Genomic DNA, 20,078 nt, shown 5'->3' on the forward strand with positions numbered 1-20,078 from the left:
TAGGAAGACAACATTAACAAAAAATTGGATGGACCTGCCACTGAAAGAGGCTCTATCCAAGGTGAAAGACAGAAAGGAATGGAGATAGACGGTTGACAAATCTTGTGTGGTGCCCCAACGGTCCAAGGGATAGTTGAAAGTGAAGATGAAATGTTTGCGAAGTTTGCCAGTGAAACTAGGCGACAGAAACCAAACGTCATTAATATCTGTTCCTCCTCAATCGCCGCTGAGAATTATGCAAATCTCACTTTGATTTGTGGCTCGAGATTGCAGTGTCAAGGTCAACGAAAAAAAAACAACAACATATCTTCTTCCGGTCCGTTCGTATCACGTAAACACCCGAACACAAGTCTCTCGTTATCCACGGTGTCAGAAATTCACATTGACTCAGACATCCACAATTTAAATAAGAGATGTGGGGACGCCATCTCACGCAAAACAAATTTGTGGGGGAACACAAGATGAAGCCTTGAGAAATAAATTACATATTCTAGGAAGTCTTAATGTGGCCTAAATAGGCTTTCTAGATTTTTTAAAATACATAATCATGCGTATTTAGATATAGCTATATTTTTAGCCATAGCTAGGCATCTTATCTTATCTTATAAATTTTAGAAGACAGAAGTTCCTTCAAATTAAAAGATAATTACGCCCTAAATGTTTATTTAGTCGTACATGTTTATTAGAGACTTCTTGTCAGTCATTGGTATTACCGGCTGATTTAGGCAACCCGTTCCATACTTAGCCATATTAGGCAATACTATTTTAGTTATTTAGCCAAAGTTGGTCATAGTGTTAGTCATAGTTAGCCATTGTGTATATTTAATTATTTATAGTTGGTGTTTCGGAATTTTCAAGGCTTCCACCCACCCAGCTTTTCCTATAAAGAGTGTACATTGAAAACTAGTTAAGAAAGATTTATAGAGAGCTATTTCTTTATGGAAATGTCGGAAGCATTAGCCGTTTTTTTTTAAAGATTACATCAAGTCACTATGTCTGTCTGTCTGGTACAAATTTTGTACACGTTATTTCTTCAACTTTTGGTCCCGAGAGGGGGAGGCCGGAGGGAAGACTACTTATACGGTCTAAAAATTCCAGATCTAACCATTCATTTTGATTTCAAGTGCTGCTTTTTCTCTGCTGGACATGGACTTAACGTTTCTCTAACTTTGTCCACCATCAACGCGAGAGCTCTTCTGGGTCTCTCACTCTTCTGCTTCGCTTTGACCAAATTGTCTAGGAATTGTATACAGCATTTGTCCTGGATATTTACCTATTCCTGGGGCGGTAGGTGGCGTGGTGCACATGTCACGTGTCTCGAATAGACCAATGGTAAGGCGTTCAAGATGGTTGTTGTAACACAGTGAGACTAAGATCTCTCCTTTGTTTGCTGTACACTGTGGACAAGGAAGAGAAACGGGAGATAATTAAAAAAAAATAATTAGCGAGTGATTTATTCATTAGCATTCAAGCTAATACATTTACTTGTGTTTGTAACATCGGTTTTTTTTACTGTACTGATTTCCCATTTTCATCGATCAACAATGTCATTTATTTTATTCATTCTCTGTGTGTGTGTATTTAAACTGAGTTATTATGGAAACTGCTTTTTACAAGTAGTGGCAAGCTCCTTCAAGCTAAATTCATTGCAACATCAACACCCATACCATATGTACAACATCAACACCCATACCATATGTACAACATCAACACCCATACCATGTGTACAACATCAACACCCATACCATGTGTACAACATCAACACCCATACCATGTGTACAACATCAACACCCATACCATATGTACAACATCAACACCCATACCATGTGTACAACATCAACACCCATACCATGTGTACAACATCAACACCCATACCATATGTACAACATCAACACCCATACCATATGTACAACATCAACACCCATACCATGTGTACAACATCAACACCCATATCATATGTACAACATCAACACCCATACTATGTGTACAACATCAACACCCATACCATATGTACAACATCAACACCCATATCATGTGTACAACATCAACACCCATACCATATGTACAACATCAACACCCATATCATGTGTACAACATCAACACCCATACCATATGTACAACATCAACACCCATATCATGTGTACAACATCAACACCCATACCATGTGTACAACATCAACACCCATATCATGTGTACAACATCAACACCCATATCATGTGTACAACATCAACACCCATATCATGTGTACAACATCAACACCCATACCATGTGTACAACATCAACACCCATATCATGTGTACAACATCAACACCCATACCATGTGTACAACATCAACACCCATATCATGTGTACAACATCAACACCCATATCATGTGTACAACATCAACACCCATACTATGTGTACAACATCAACACCCATACCATATGTACAACATCAACACCCATATCATGTGTACAACATCAACACCCATACCATATGTACAACATCAACACCCATATCATGTGTACAACATCAACACCCATACCATATGTACAACATCAACACCCATATCATGTGTACAACATCAACACCCATACCATGTGTACAACATCAACACCCATATCATGTGTACAACATCAACACCCATATCATGTGTACAACATCAACACCCATACCATGTGTACAACATCAACACCCATACCATGTGTACAACATCAACACCCATACCATGTGTACAACATCAACACCCATATCATATGTACAACATCAACACCCATACTATGTGTACAATATCAACACCCATATCATGTGTACAACAGCACCTTATCTGGTGCTTTCTTTCAACTAGAAGAATTGAACATTTAAAAACCATTTTAAACAAAATTAAATTACAAAAAAAACTTTTTTTTAACTCAAGCCGGGTATTGAACACGGTCAGCTCAATGTACCAACGACGTTACCCAGTGAGCAAGAGGACATTGTTTAACAGTGTAATTATTTATTGGTACTTTCATTATATAGACATCTAGACCTAGATCTAGACTTCTGATGTTGAAATCTTAAAGTTCTAGTCTAGATCTTGCTCAAGATCTACTTCAAGATGTAATCTACATTAGAATTAGAAAAAAAAGTAAAAATATCAGTAAAACTTTGTTAATCTAGCAATAAAGTGAAAGAAACTTTCAATTTAATAAACGATTCAGTTTATGGTAACTACGGCTGACTACGTCATGTTTTTTTTTTTGTTTTTTTTTTAACTTTCAGACAGTCAAACTAGAGTTTTCCCCGTGGGGCCAACGAGCTAGTAAATCTTTTCTAAGCGATGTACATTAACTATTGAATTTCTAGGCAAATCGTTAGAGCCGATTTTGAGATCCGCGTCAAGGTTCCACCCACCAAAGTTCCCTGTAGTTCTGACTTGAATAGAGGTATTGTAAAAATATTTCTACCTAAAAGGTTGTTCAAGTGTAGATCTAAAACGCCTCAGCGTGTCAGTATGATGTTTGCTGAGTTGGCTCCATGACCACCGCCTGCCGCCATGCAATACTATTCAGTGAAGAAGAAGCGTCCGACAGGCATAAAACAAAACAATGGAGACCACAACATGAGTCTAACACTGCCTTGTATTCTACAATGTTTACTCCCTCACTGCCTTGTATTCTACAATGTTTACTCCCTCACTGCCTTGTATTCTACAATGTTTACTCTCTCACTGCCTTGTATTCTACAATGTTTACTCCCTCACTGCCTTGTATTCTACAATGTTTACTCCCTCACTGCCTTGTATTCTACAATGTTTACTCTCTCACTGCCTTGTATTCTACAATGTTTACTCCCTCACTGCCTTGTATTCTACAATGTTTACTCCCTCACTGCCTTGTATTCTACAATGTTTACTCCCTCACTGCCTTGTATTCTACAATGTTTACTCTCTCACTGCCTTGTATTCTACAATGCTTACTCCCTTACTGCCTTGTATTCTACAATGCTTACTCCCTTAATGCCTTGTATTCTACAATGTTTACTCTCTCATTGCCTTGTATTCTACAATGTTTACTCTCTCACTGCCTTGTATTCTACAATGTTTACTCTCTCACTGCCTTGTATTCTACAATGTTTACTCCCTCACTGCCTTGTATTCTACAATGTTTACTCTCTCACTGCCTAGTATTCTACAATGCTTACTCCCTCACTGCCTTGTATTCTACAATGCTTACTCCCTCACTGCCTTGTATTCTACAATGTTTACTCTCTCACTGCCTTGTATTCTACAATGTTTACTCTCTCACTGCCTTGTATTCTACAATGCTTACTCCCTCACTGCCTTGTATTCTACAATGTTTACTCTCTCACTGCCTTGTATTCTACAATGTTTACTCCCTCACTGCCTTGTATTCTACAATGCTTACTCCCTTAATGCCTTGTATTCTACAATGTTTACTCTCTCACTGCCTTGTATTCTACAATGTTTACTCTCTCACTGCCTTGTATTCTACAATGCTTACTCCCTTACTGCCTTGTATTCTACAATGCTTACTCCCTTACTGCCTTGTATTCTACAATGTTTACTCTCTCACTGCCTTGTATTCTACAATGCTTACTCCCTTACTGCCTTGTATTCTACAATGCTTACTCCCTTACTGCCTTGTATTCTACAATGTTTACTCTCTCACTGCCTTGTATTCTACAATGTTTACTCTCTCACTGCCTTGTATTCTACAATGCTTACTCCCTTACTGCCTTGTATTCTACAATGTTTACTCTCTTACTGCCTTGTATTCTACAATGTTTACTCTCTCACTGCCTTGTATTCTACAATGTTTACTCCCTCACTGCCTTGTATTCTACCATGTTTACTCTCTCACTGCCTTGTATTCTACAATGCTTACTCCCTTACTGCCTTGTATTCTACAATGTTTACTCTCTCACTGCCTTGTATTCTACAATGTTTACTCTCTCACTGCCTTGTATTCTACAATGCTTACTCCCTTACTGCCTTGTATTCTACAATGTTTACTCTCTTACTGCCTTGTATTCTACAATGTTTACTCTCTCACTGCCTTGTATTCTACAATGTTTACTCTCTCACTGCCTTGTATTCTACAATGTTTACTCCCTCACTGCCTTGTATTCTACCATGTTTACTCTCTCACTGCCTTGTATTCTACAATGCTTACTCCCTTACTGCCTTGTATTCTACAATGCTTACTCCCTTACTGCCTTGTATTCTACAATGCTTACTCCCTTACTGCCTTGTATTCTACAATGTTTACTCTCTCACTGCCTTGTATTCTACAATGCTTACTCCCTTACTGCCTTGTATTCTACAATGCTTACTCCCTTACTGCCTTGTATTCTACAATGCTTACTCTCTCACTGCCTTGTATTCTACAATGCTTACTCCCTTAATGCCTTGTATTCTACAATGTTTACTCTCTCACTGCCTTGTATTCTACAATGTTTACTCCCTCACTGCCTTGTATTCTACAATGTTTACTCCCTCACTGCCTTGTATTCTACAATGTTTACTCCCTCACTGCCTTGTATTCTACAATGTTTACTCTCTCACTGCCTTGTATTCTACAATGCTTACTCCCTCACTGCCTTGTATTCTACAATGCTTACTCCCTCACTGCCTTGTATTCTACAATGTTTACTCCCTCACTGCCTTGTATTCTACAATGTTTACTCCCTCACTGCCTTGTATTCTACAATGCTTACTCCCTCACTGCCTTGTATTCTACAATGTTTACTCTCTCACTGCCTTGTATTCTACAATGTTTACTCCCTCACTGCCTTGTATTCTACAATGCTTACTCCCTCACTGCCTTGTATTCTACAATGTTTACTCCCTCACTGCCTTGTATTCTACAATGCTTACTCCCTTGCGGACTTCACTGTTGGACTTATCGTTCTTCTAAAACACTCTAGCCGTGCACATCTTTTTCAACGTTCCTTGAATTAGTGGCAACTTCTATATTTCTAACATTTTGGTTGGTTTGTTTATTGTTCCTTATTCCTCTTTTAAGTGTACATATATCCTGGTCGTGGGGTTTGCGCGCTGGACTGTCGTTCGGACTTATCGATGGTCTCGGGTTCAAACCCTGCCTGCTGCCACCACCGGTCGTCCTGCTGGAGGCTTGGACTAGGAAGTAAACTATCTTCAACTCTGAAGGAACAGCCGAAACATGGAAAACATTTAACAAACATTTTTTAACAAACATTTTTTAACAAACATTTTTTAACAAACATTTTTTTAACAATCATACAAATTTTGTTTTAAGCCGAAGTGCGATACGTTCCTATAAAAGTGATTTATTTAGAAGTATTCTTGATTTCTCTCCCTTCTTTTAGAAGCCTCGTCTACACTTGAATGTAAATATCTACGTGGAAATGTTTGATCTCTGCAACTAGTTCACTTGTAAATGAGGCTAAAAGAAAAAGTCTTTCTCGACCCTGAAAATCGATGTTCCAGGATGCACGTGATGTATCATGTGACATTAAAAAAAATGTGTCAAGGACTCACTCACAGTGACGATTATGTCATGGGATAAGATTACATTAGATGAATCCCTGCAGATAATATTACAGATAATAAAGATTTTATACATAGGTCTGTAAGTATGAAAAGATAGCCATAAGCATCACACCTGAATGAAAAGCGAGCCAAACTAAATATGGTTGACTTTGTAACAACAAATGTCACCTTAACTTGTGAGAACATGTGTCTCCAGTCTGCAGAAAAAGACTTAACGATCACATGAACAGTTGTTATGTGTGACAAACAATTGCTATGTGTGATTATCGCAACTATCTATTTAGTTGTATAGTAAAAATTTTCACTCTGTAATAGCGCCGCTTTCATCAATAGGTGATGACGTCATTTGAGCTATTTTATTTTATTGTGCTGTATTAGTGTTCTCCCCTTGTCGCTTCGTCGTAATTTTTCAAATGACGTCAAATTTTTCTTTTTGATCGTTTGGTACATTGACGCCATCTTGCGCTGTAGAGCCAAGCTGTATGTTTGGAGTTCTTGAATTCTCCTTGTGTCTTCGGTACTGGATAGCCTTAGCGTTGGTCTTGGTATATATTCTTGAGGGATTATTTTGACCACTGTTAAGGGTGAGTTTTATTTCACATTGTAAAGTTATTTTAATATGGATTCGGTCGTATTCGTATTTTGTAATTAGATTAGAAGATTAGAGGATTACAAGAATCTGTTATTTGTCTTTCTATAGGGTTTTTCGTCTGAGGTTCCAGAGTTCAGATTTCAGATTTCAAGTTTTTCTACATTCAGTCTTGGTGTTACATTGTGACGTTGTGAGTTCCGGTGCTACCCTGAACTCTAGTTATCTTCATTGTTGTTGAACATTCGTCTTGGCTAGAAGATACTTGTGTTACCCTCAACATTTGTATATGAAGTACACTGCACCTGATTACAGAATTTTTGTCTTGAAATGGAACATTGATGAGGTCAATACTATTTCTATAAAAAAAAATTTAAGTTAATTGAACCATGTCATGCTATATGTACTTTTATTCATTTATCATTACCATTAGTCATATGTCATTTTATTGTATACATCTCATTGGATTACATTTATAGTTAAATTATAAATCATCATACACATCGTTTATTAGTTTATGTACAACTGGGTGTGTATGGTGTGACTGTTAGGATGAACCTTGGAACTTATAAAAGTAATAATACATTATAAATTACTTATAACACACACGCACCTTGCAATTAATATTACTTTGAATACCTTTAATACTTAGTAAATTAAATCTTAAGACCTGACAGTGATGAACTATTGCAATACGCAATGAACAACTGACGTTCTGCAACTCAAAGATGTTAACAAATACTCAATACTGTCGCAGGTGCTGCTCGATCTAGAATGGTGTGGAAACAGAAATATACACAATGTCAAGCTATGAAAAAATATGCGCAATGTCACGTGAGAAGAAATATACACTGTATCACGCTAGAAGAAATATACACAATGTCACGCTAGAAGAAACACAATATCACGCTAGAAGAAATATACAGTCACTCTAGAAAAAATATACACTATGTCACGCTAGAAGAAATATACACTATTTCACTCTAGAAAAAATATACACTATGTCACGCTAGAAGAAATATACACTATTTCACTCTAGAAGAAATATACACTATGTCACGCTAGAAGAAATATACACTGTCACTCTAGAAAAAATATACACTATGTCACGCTAGAAGAAATATACACTATTTCACTCTAGAAGAAATATACACTATGTCACGCTAGAAGAAATATACACAATGTCTAGAATAAATATACACAATGTCACGCTAGGCGGCTAGATGAAAGCTATCTCAATGTAAGCGCTGTATTCAGAAACTTTTATTGTCCACACAAGCGCAGTGTGAGCTCGTGAGGACGCAAATAACAGGAATACATTCAGAGTGTTGTGGACTGTCCTTGCTTTGTATCAACAAACTGCTGGTAGACATCTAAACCGCTGCTTATTATATCTGAACGTGTAAACTAGGAAATAACTTGAATAACTTTCTTGGGGGACAATATTTAAATTTAACATTTATTACAATATAGATTTTAACTTAAGATGAAGAAACAAATGAAACGTAGTAAACTTTAGTAATAATAGAAACTGATATTCTGAACAAAATCTTAGTCATGACAAAAACACTTCTTTTCAGTCTGGCAATCAACAATCGTCTGTCCTAGGACCGCTGACGACAATCCCATTTATCTTGCATCATTCACAACCATTCGCTAACCTCTTCTCAACGTCTCCATAGAAACACACACACACTCCGTAACACGGAAATTAAAAGTTGAAGACATGGCTGGAGAGGTCAAAGTTCGACTCAGGTTATAGAATAACTTCCTCTCTTGCTGTATGGAACAGTGACGTTGGGAAATCAAAACGCAATTTTTATCCTTAAAATTCACTGATTTATATCATGTAAACATTTGTTATAGACTACAAGGTTATTACAACGACTAGTGGTCAGATAGCTGGACCTCAGTGCTGTTAATAACATTGTGTCAGAGTTATTTTTGATCTCGCCTTTCATTACTTAGTTACAGAATGTAAACAAATACTTCGGACATCTCCAGCTCTCGCCCTCTTCTCTAGTAGCCCCAAGGTGACCTACCTCTGACACTTCCCTCTCTAAATCACGCCAGATGACCAGCCGGACGTTGTTCTCGCAGTCGTGTTCCCGCAGCGGGTAGAGCGCGTGTCCAATCACTTGATGACGCTTGTGTCTGTCCACGTCCAGGACCGTCAGCTTAAGGACACGTTCTTCAAGGGCACGATGGGAGACCTGTGGAAGGAAGGGAAAGAATGAGGAAGGAAAGGGAGAAAGGGGGAGGAGGAACACATTAGAAGGAGGAGATGAGGTATGTAGGGGAGGGAGGGGACAAATAGTAACATTATGGTTTGTTTTAGATCTGAATGTCTAAAGCCGGTTGTCTAGTGTTTTTAAAACCGGCACTATCGCTACAACAAGATGATCTGCGATGGTGAAACAAGAAATATGAAGTCATTACATGTGGTCTAGAAAGTAGCAGCGAAAATGCAAACAAGATGGGATTAGGTTTAAGAAAGCCGTGTACACCTTGCACAGACAGACATCTCCTGACTTAAATGTATTTAGTACAACACAATGGAACTCTCTCTCTCTCTCTCTCTCTCTACCTCTCTCTCTCTACCTCTCAATCTCTTTCTCATACTCTATCTCCAAATCTCTCTCTCTCTATCTCTCTATCTCTCTATCTATCTATCTATCTATCTATCTATCTCTTAATCTCTCTCTGTCTCTTAATCTCTTTCTGTATCTTTATCTCCCAATATATATCTCCCAATCTCTATCTCTTAATCTCTCTCTCTCTCTCTCGTTATTTCTGTCTCCCAATCTCTCTCTCTATTTTCCTCTCTATGTTTTCGACCATTTCATGGTGTCCTTATCTTGGGAGAGCCTTAGTCTTGATTTTAAAACAACAACAACGTAACTCTTAATAACGACTTCAACAAATCTCTGCATTTTGTTTTCTTTCTCTCTGTGTGTCTTTTTTCTCTTCTGTTTCTTTTGCTCTTTCTCTCTCTTTCTCTCTCTCTCTCTCTCTTTCTCTCTTTTTTTCTTTCTTTCTCTCTCTTTCTTACACACATGCAGTTTATCTCTTCTTTTCACTCTCTTTTTTTGTACATCCTTTTCTATCTTTTTTTGTTATTTTTTTAAATCTCTTTCCGAATTTCTCTCTTTCTCCCTCGCTTCTCTTTCTACTCTTTTTATAACATTTTCTATCTCCCCCCCCCCCCCGATCTTTCATTTACTTTTGTCTTTTTCGTCTTTATTTCATCTTACTTTGTCTTTTATTTTTTCCCTTTCTCTTCTTAATCTTCTCTCTCTCTCTCTAACTCTCTCTCTCTCTCTCTAACTCTCTCTCTCTCTAACTCTCTCTCTCTCTAACTCTCTCGCTCTCTCTAACTATCTCTCTAACTCTCTCTCTCTAACTCTCTCTCTCTCTTTAACTCTCTCTATATATCTATTTGTCCTTCAATCTGTATTTCGTTTCTGATTACGTTTATTTCTCTTTCCCCCCTTCCCTTTTTTAAATGTCTTCTGCTTCTTCTCTCCCTCTCTCTCTCTCCCTTTCTCTCTCTCTTTCTCTCCCCCCCTTTCTCTCCCCCCCCTCTCTCTCTATCTATCTCTATCTTTCCCTCTTTATTCTAGAACAATATTGTGTATGTTTTTCCCTGTACCTTTCATTACCATTGCACTGTGCATGTTTTCAAAGAACTGAACTCTGATTTACTTATGAAACAACAACAATCTTGTTTCAACGATTTCTTCCAGCTAGATTCAGTTCTAAAGATCCTTCTCGTAGGTCGACGACTTCCGGAAGACAGAGAAATACGTCATTTCCTACCGTTGCAAGGCAGCTTGGGAAATAAAAGCAAATGAATAGGACGTCTTGATGATGTGGACATGCCATAAATCTTGACAATGTCCCGATGACGTCATGTTCACGGACCACGGCAGACATATTGAATTATACTCCAATCTGTTCGATTGTCGTTGTTTCTTTTGATGTCGTCTGCAGAACTTTTTCTTTATCGAATTCCCATTGCATGAACACATATATCAATAGGGCTGCCTGCCAGTGTTGAAACTATATAGCATATATATATCTTGGGTCCGGTTTTTATAATCTATGGAGTAATACTGTGTACTGCATGTTGCAGCTTAGTCTATGTTGAAGATCTAGACAACCCTAGCTATACCATGGACATTTAAAACAGGTGGGGCTCAACTCGCAAAATGCAAACAATTCAATTTTATTACCTACACAATAGGAGTAAATTAAAAGTATAACCTCAGCGACTCCTTGAGTCCTGATCTCCCTGATCTCCCTTATTCTTATTCTTTTTGTCCACTCCCTTTCTCTCTGTCTCTCGGACTCTCTGTCTCTCTCTGTCTCTCGGACTCTCTGTCTCTCTCTGTCTCTCTCTGTCTCTCGGACTCTCTGTCTCTCTCTGTCTCTCTCTCTCTGATTCTCACTCTGTCTCTTTCTCCATCCCCCCCCCTCTTTCTCTCTCCTCACTATTTCATTCCGCAACACCAACAGTTCCCAATTATTATTTGGTCATCATGTAAACACGTTGAAACCATGCCAGTCATTTCTCCAATGTTTAGAATGTTCCAGTGTTCCTCTGGCCAAGACAATGATTGTGGGGTGACAGAAAGCATGCCTCTAAGCTGACCGGATAGAGACAGACATTAATTAATGAATTTATTTTGGTTTTGAATTATCGATATTCATCAAGAGATTAATGTGAAACAATGTTTATTTATAGTAGTTTTAAATACATGCACACTAAATACATTCGTTTTCTTTTAAAACCAAAGCAAACACTTTATACATAAATGTAAGTCAGTAGTTATTCTTCATTTAGTCAAAGTAATATTTTTCTAACATGTTTTTAGGGACAAAAATTGCATTAATGTCTATAAAATATAAAGATTAATCCTGTCAGTATAGTTTAACCTTTTAACTGTGAATAGTGAATGACTTTTAAAAAAAAAATGTAGATTTATCAAACAACACTGTGATAGTACCTTTAAAAACGGTTCGCTTTAAAAAAAAATCAAAATTTAGAGGTCGCACAAGAGCTTTAAAAGATCTAGAATATATTTTCAATCTTTTTTAGTTTTTGCAATCTAAACGGGACGGACGGATATACAGACAGACCACACAAAACTAATAGCAGCTTTTCCGTTTCGGGGACCATTAATAAAACACGATGAACTTATAATAATTTGTTTTAATACTTGATGGCTGTCTACATAAAAAACATAAAAGTTTATTCATTCTATACTAACATAGGGGATACAAGTAACTAATCAGACACAAATTCACATAGATTCATATTGTAAGGCTTGTCTTGGAGTCCGAAGATCAATGAGAAATGTAGTATTTTCCGTGGCTACACAGCCCAAGCTACGACCTACATATTTTGCCACAAAAGAGCAGGCCATTGTCTGCTGGTGGTCGACTTAAGATTTTCTTGCGACGTCTACATCTGCTCTCTCTCTCTCTCTGTCTCTCTCTCTCTCTCCCTCTCTGTCTCTCTGTCTCTCTCTCTGTCTGTCTGTCTCTCTCTCTCTCTCTCTGTCTCTCTCTCTCTCTCTCTCTGTCTCTCTCTCTCTCTGTCTCTCTCTCTGTCTGTCTGTCTCTCTCTGTCTCTCTCTCTGTCTCTATCTCTCTCTCTCTGTCTCTCTCTCTCTCTCTGTCTCTCTCTGTCTCTCTCTCTCTCTGTCTCTCTCTCTGTCTCTCTCTCTGTCTCTCTCTCTCTCTGTCTCTCTCTCTCTCTCTCTGTCTCTCTCTCTCTCTGTCTCTATCTCTCTCTCTCTCTGTCTCTCTCTCTCTCTGTCTCTCTCTCTGTCTGTCTGTCTCTCTCTGTCTCTCTCTCTCTCTCTCTCTCTGTCTCTGTCTCTCTCTCTCTCTCTCTCTGTCTCTCTCTGTCTCTCTGTCTCTCTCTCTCTCTGTCTCTCTCTCTCTCTCTCTCTCTGTCTCTCTCTCTCTCTCTCTCTACCTCAGTTAGAAATACCTTTTAAATTGGCGATGGAAAAGAGATTTAGCCACAAGGGAGATAATCTAACCCACCACTACCATCCTCTAGGTCAATGTCTTCACGAAGAACGCACATTGTGTTTGCTAAATAATAATAGTTTTATTTTTAATATCGGCAAACCGAACATTTTGCACCTGTCATACTTTTCATATCCTCTGTTGAAATCGATAATTTTTTTTTTGTCTTATGGAATTTAATGTTTTTCCAAACACTCAATTACAGCCTTTGCTTTATTTACTCAACGCATTTGTCATTTTATTTGCGAAAGATCCAAAAGTTCCATAGGACCTTTATTGGAGATAACCCAGGCAAGAATAGCGTGCGCCTACAGCGCGATCGTGTTCCTCGGTCGGCGAACTGCCTTAATAATAGTGAAACAAAACATTTATTTTAAAAACGTGTACCTAATGTACAAATGCATTGTCAATTTGACGGCCAACGACTAGCAGTTCTTCTCTTTAGGTTTGGGTTTCAACATTTTTACTCGTCCTCCACAAGGCAAGTTATTTAAGTAACATTTAGTGGAAGTGCCGCATGGAGCATCCGCATATAGCGACCCTGGTGTTATATTGAAATAAATGGTGCATATTTTCATTGAGATATATCTCTAGATAATTGTAACAATAAAGGTTTAATTTGTAATGAATACAAAAGGACTTTTTTTTTTTTTGCTTTTCTTTCTCTCTTCGTCCAAAATATAAAAAAAAGAAGGATATAAGCACTAAGCAGTGACAGATGAACAGTGACAAGATGAACAGTGACAAGATGAACAGTGACAAGATGAACAGTGACAAGATGAACAGTGACAAGATGAACAGTGACAAGATGAACAGCAGCAGCAGACGGCCAAGACTCACCTGAAATACATAAGTCTCTTCAAACTTTGGGTGGCAAGTTTTTTTCCTCATTTTAGATTGAAGGTATCTACGTTCATCAGGCATTAAATAAAGTCTGGAAATAAAAGACAGCAGAGTTGGTAATACTCAATAAACCAAGTAGATTTCAAGAGTTTATTGGCGAACTAAAATGAGGACTATGTGGACCAGTCAACTTAGAAACCAGGGAAGACATCAGTTTTAAACCCTGCTATAAAATAAAGACTGACTTTCCTAGAAGTTTAGTGAATGTTGAATAAGTTTGATGTAATATTGTACTTTAAAAAGTATGTCTGGCTTCAACTCTCTGGAGAGATTTCAATTGAAAGACCAAGCAATAAGCTTACAACTTAGAAATATGACACTGTGATCTAATAGGAACAAAACAAAAAGAACTAAGTAAAAACTACCATTTACGTTTATAGATTTGAACTAGATGTGATACATACTATCATTTCATTCCCAGAGGACTGACTGAAAAAAAATATCTGAGCATCTTTTTTTTTTCAATTTCAGAGCAGTAACATTTCATAGAGACTTTTAAGTAAGTAGTTCTAAAGTTAGACATACATCGTAATCAATTATACTTTTGATCTTAATTAGATAAACGCACAGTTTCAAACTATCTCATCATTTGTCCCTTGACTTTAGTCGTAGGGGTGTTGTGACAGTTTGTGTAACCAAATCCCTCCATTTTTCTTGGTCAGCAGCTGTCCGTTCTTTTTCACTGTCCAGTACCTTTCCATCGGACGACCCCTTCTTTGTGCTTCCTCTCTTGAAGGATGACTTTTGACAATGAGGTCTTACAATATGACCAAACCAGCTCAGCTTTTCGTAGAACTAATAATAACAAGCCTCAATTTGAAGTTGGACTCGTTTGTTTTAGTCTTTGGCCCACGGTTTGGTCAGTTGATCTCAATGGAAATACACTTGTTTTAGTCTTTGGCCCACGGTTTGGTCAGTTGATCTCAATGGAAATACACTTGTTTTAGTCTTTGGCCCACGGTTTGTTCAGTTGATCTCAATGGAAATACACTTGTTTTAGTCTTTGGCCCACGGTTTGGTCAGTTGATCTCAATGGAAATACACTTGTTTTAGTCTTTGGCCCACGGTTTGGTCAGTTGATCTCAATGGAAATACACTTGTTTTAGTCTTTGGCCCACGGTTTGTTCAGTTGATCTCAATGGAAATACACTTGTTTTAGTCTTTGGCTCACGGTTTGGTCTGTTGATCTCAATGGAAATACACTTGTTTTAGTCTTTGGCCCACGGTTTGGTCAGTTGATCTCAATGGAAATACGCTCATTTGTCTCTACATGTTTTATTAAAACATTTTCTGATCAGTCCAAGCTTACATCGAATAGTGTTTAATTGTTGTTGTTGTTTTTTTTTAAATAGGATGTGAAGTAGCCCACAGTCCACAGCAGTCCTTTCAAAACCTAAAATAATATGGAAAGACAAAGGCTTAGCCCTCGGCACCAAAAATCAGACTGATGCGCTCTCTGGTCATGGTCACATTTTTATATGCTTGTGAGTCTTGGACGGTGACTGCAGAGCTAGAGAGGATGATCCTAGCAATGGAATTGAGATGCTACAGAAGGATCCTAGGCATCACATTCAAAGACTGCAGCAGAAACCAAGAGATTAGAGACAGGGTTACTGCAGCCATTGGACCCCATGATGACCTGCTAACTATCATAAAAAAAAAGCTAAAAATCTATGGCCATATCACACGATCTTTGGGGCTCGCTAAGACCTTCTTTCAGGGATCAGTACCAGGAATAAGAAGAAGAGGCAAACAGAGAAAGCGATGGGAAGACAACATAAAAGAATGGATGGACATGCCATTGAATGAGGCTTTAACTAAGGCTAAGGACAGAGAGGAATGAAGAAGGACGGTCGACGAATCTTGGGTGGTGCCCCAACGGTCCAGCAGACTAATAAGGTAAAGGTAAAGGGTAAAGTAGCCAGCCCAAGGACTAATGACCATCATGTACACCTCGATTAGCTTAATGTCCAGTCTCTTTTCTTAAAATAAATACGCAATACATTATAAGATTCAAACACATTATAAAAAAAAAATAACGCTACACAAAAAAGATTCGGACACTGTTTTAAAAAAACTCTACACATTAAAAGATTCGGACACTGTATAAACCCTATACATTATGATTAGGCCACTGTATAGACTGATAATTTAAGTATAGATTGCTTTACTGGATCTTTGGTTCGTCAGTAACAAAAAAACGGATAGTTAAAGGATGTATTTCTTTGCGGAGTGTATTCTAAAAATGGAGAGGAGACTTGGGGAGACACATTCCTAAGTTCAATTATATGTTTCTAACACATCACATGTTGGAAACTCTTGTCCTATAACATTCTCAACCACTTGACGTTTTAGTTTTCTTGTAGTTTTTTGTTTGTTAGCTTCAAGGGAAGCAATCGTGTCGTTGCTAATGACATAACAATGTCAAGGTAATTAGTGGAGATAAATAGCAAACAAAAAATATGGATTCCATAAATCACACAAAGCTCGTCCAGAAGGAAGACGTTTGACGTAAAACAGAAACACATTTTTCAAACTGTGATAAATAGACAGCTAAGGCTAGTTTTACCAAGCTTATATTAACTCACTCCATCTGTCTGTCTGTCTGTCTGGGTAGATTCTTTCATACTTTTTTCTCCTACTTCCCATTCTCAGACGATTTTGAAACTCTGCACAACTAATCGTTGCCGATGACAGCAAATGAATCAGTAAAGAAAAATTAACTAACATACTGCTCTCAACTGAAGCAAAGTCTGGATTTAAACTAGACCCCCCCACACACACCAGTAAAGAAAAATTAACTAACATACTGCTCTCAACTGAAGCAAAGTCTGGATTTAAACTAGACCCCCCCCACACACACACACCAGTAAAGTAAAATTAACTAACATACTGCTCTCAACTGAAGCAAAGTCTGGATTTAAACTAGACCCCCCCACACACACCAGTAAAGTAAAATTAACTAACATACTGCTCTCAACTGAAGCAAAGTCTGGATTTAAACTAGACCCCCCCACACACACACCAGTAAAGTAAAATTAACTAACATACTGCTCTCAACTGAAGCAAAGTCTGGATTTAAACTAGACCCCCCCACACACACACACACCAGTAAAGTAAAATTAACTAACATACTGCTCTCAACTGAAGCAAAGTCTGGATTTAAACTAGACCCCCCCCACACACACACACCAGTAAAGTAAAATTAACTAACATACTGCTCTCAACTGAAGCAAAGTCTGGATTTAAACTAGACCCCCCCCCCACACACACCAGTAAAGTAAAATTAACTAACATACTGCTCTCAACTGAATCAAAGTCTGGATTTAAACTAGACCCCCCCCCCACACACACACCAGTAAAGTAAAATAAACTAACATACTGCTCTCAACTGAAGCAAAGTCTGGATTTAAACTAGACCCCCACACACACACCAGTAAAGAAAAATTAACTAACATACTGCTCTCAACTGAAGCAAAGTCTGGATTTAAACTAGACCCCCCCACACACACCTTTCAGATGGGGAGCTTAACTCGCTGTTATGGAGTGTGTGTGTGTTTCTATGGTGACGGTTGAAAGATGTTATCTATTGGTAGGTGGCTATGTAGTAAGAAGGTTGCAATATAGGCGGCATTGTCGTCTTTGGTAGGAGAGACCACCACAGAATGCCAGAGTGTAAAGACGTGTTTTTGTAGTGAGTTCGATTTGGTTCAGGATACATTATATTAGTACTACTGTCTACTACATTGATTTATTTCGATTCAAGTTACGACGCTTTATTCTGTAATCAAAGTTGTATTCAAGTTGTTTCTAATTTTACAAGAGATGATAGACATAGAAAGTCAAACAATTCATAATGTTACAGTGGTAGGAAAGTAAGTGGGCAGAATTGTGTGCCCATTAGCATGAGTAGGCTATTCTTTCTTCAGCTTTTAAATGTTATTTTGTTGTTTTTATTTTAGTTTTTAAAGTATGTTTTTATTTTTCATTAAGAGAACGTTTCCTACGTTTTAAAATGTATGATTTGACTTTTTGAATTGTAGTACTGTTAGTAAAATATAGATGTGGCGTCCGGGAGCACGTTGGTTTAGCGGTTGGCTTCCAAACCAGGGTCCAGTGTTCAAATCTAGGTGGAGACTGGGATTTTTAATTTCGGGTTTCTTAGGGCGTCCCTGAGTCAACCCAACTCTCTTGGGTACCTGAGTTAAGTTGGGAAAAGTAAAGGCGGTTGGTCGTTGTGCTAGCCACATGGCACCCTGCTTGTTAACCGTGGGCTATAGAAACAGATTACCTTAACATCATCTGCCCTTAACATCAGATCTCAAGCTCTGAATGGGGAACTTTACATTTTCAATCACTATGCCCGACACCGCTTTATTTGTTAAATGTTAAATGATGCATGAAGGAATTGTATATCAATATTAAAGCGGTCTACGTCATTTGCGTGAACATTGGAATACAGATGTCTTGAAACTTTAAAAAGTTCATGAGACTATTGTTGCTTCAGCGTTTTATTTACACATGACATCGATACATTCAGACATATATTCAAGATGTACACACACACACACACATACACACACAATCGCCAATAAATCCGAGTTCTGAACAAAGAAAACGCAACCTGAAGCTCTCAATGTGTACAATAGCGTCGCCATCGTCCGGAATTAAGAAAGACATTATCGTGGCATCTTCCTGTCTGGACAAAAGCCACATAAAAATGAAACCTTGGATAGATAGCGAATGAAAAGAAAATAAGCTCTGAGCTTAAGAAAAAAACAAACAACATAGAGAAAGGTCTTTGTATGACGATCCACGAGTTTCTAAATGTCTTTTGTTTTATTTCTTTTTAAATCCAAGTTTTTAGATGTTTTTTTTTCGACTTCTGGTTGGTTTCCATAAGTTCAAAAAGTAGGAATGTACTTCAGAAAGATACGAATTGTGTTGGTTTGTTTCATTTACTTAGAAATGTTGTTTTCTATTTTATTTTCTCTTTTGTCAGAAGGATTATTTTTTTTTTTTATAATTAATAAAAACAACATCAAATCATACACAAACAAAACAGTTATTTTTTATTCTTATGAATCAATTTGTATGTAACGGCTGGTGGATGACGGATTTATGGTCGGGTTGCTCTCGGGACTCATGAAATGACAATCATGGGGTCAGTGCCGGCCTTAGGTCACTGCAACCTATGCGGCCTCATTGGGCCTGCAGTTTCATAGGCTCCACGCTAATTCTAGGTGTAAATTATTAAATGAAACCACTAATCTATAACTTATTATTTCCCAGGAGTTCCTAGAAATTTGATGAAATTATTAAAATATCCTGGAAACTCATACAAATCTTCTGAAAAATAGACAAAATTGTCATTTTGGGTTGTCATTCAGTATGGAAAACGCCAATCTTACGAGCGATTAAAAAAACGGCATTTTTTGTTAGCTTTCATTTAATAAAAATAGGGCGAATTATAACCAAGTAATATAGTTCCAATACTTTATTGATTTTCATAGTCTGATCTGTCTTGTGTGTCAAAATGTCTTGGTGTCCAGGTCAGATTGTGTGTGCGTGTGTAATGTGCTATTGTGAACTGTTTTGTCATTTAAAGACCGCAAATCAAATGAGGAGATCTGGAACAGGATGACAGTGATCATTGGGCCTAACGAGGACTTGCTGACATTGTCAATAAACGCAAATTAAAACTTAATGACCATATCACAAGGTCCTCAGGGCTCGCAAAGACCTTCCTTCAGGGAACAGTACAGGAAAAAGAGGAAGAGGCACACAGCGACATAACACATTAAACAGTGGACGGGCCTGTCACCGAAAGAGATTCTACTCTAGGCGAAATAATGAGAGGAATAGAGAATGACTGTCGACTGATCATATGTGGTGCCCTAACGGTTTAACAGACTAAGAGATAGGTGAGTAGAGGTTTGTGTGAGTGTTTTATTTTATGATTCATTGTTACGTCTATGTGTAATCATGTCTCTATGTTGTATACTATTAAAAGTACCCCTTTAAGA

The 20,078-nt window shown here is 37.8% G+C and overlaps 1 protein-coding gene across 4 annotated transcripts in view; it reads right to left on the reverse strand.

The window, feature by feature from the left end:
* The window catches only part of LOC106059824 (synaptotagmin-15-like), a 289,123-nt gene that overhangs the window by 13,558 nt on the left and 255,487 nt on the right, over positions 1-20,078 (reverse strand). For all 4 annotated transcript variants that reach the window (XM_056019263.1, XM_056019265.1, XM_056019266.1 and 1 more), the window contains 3 exons: positions 13,990-14,083; positions 9,150-9,320; positions 1,274-1,397 (listed from right to left, as the gene is read on the reverse strand). In XM_056019263.1, the coding sequence (XP_055875238.1) occupies positions 1,274-1,397; positions 9,150-9,320; positions 13,990-14,083 (389 nt within the window). The remainder of the gene's footprint in view (positions 1-1,273; positions 1,398-9,149; positions 9,321-13,989; positions 14,084-20,078) is intronic.

The sequence above is a fragment of the Biomphalaria glabrata genome, chromosome 2 (genome assembly GCF_947242115.1).
Source record: "Biomphalaria glabrata chromosome 2, xgBioGlab47.1, whole genome shotgun sequence".
Classification (NCBI taxonomy): domain Eukaryota; kingdom Metazoa; phylum Mollusca; class Gastropoda; family Planorbidae; genus Biomphalaria; species Biomphalaria glabrata.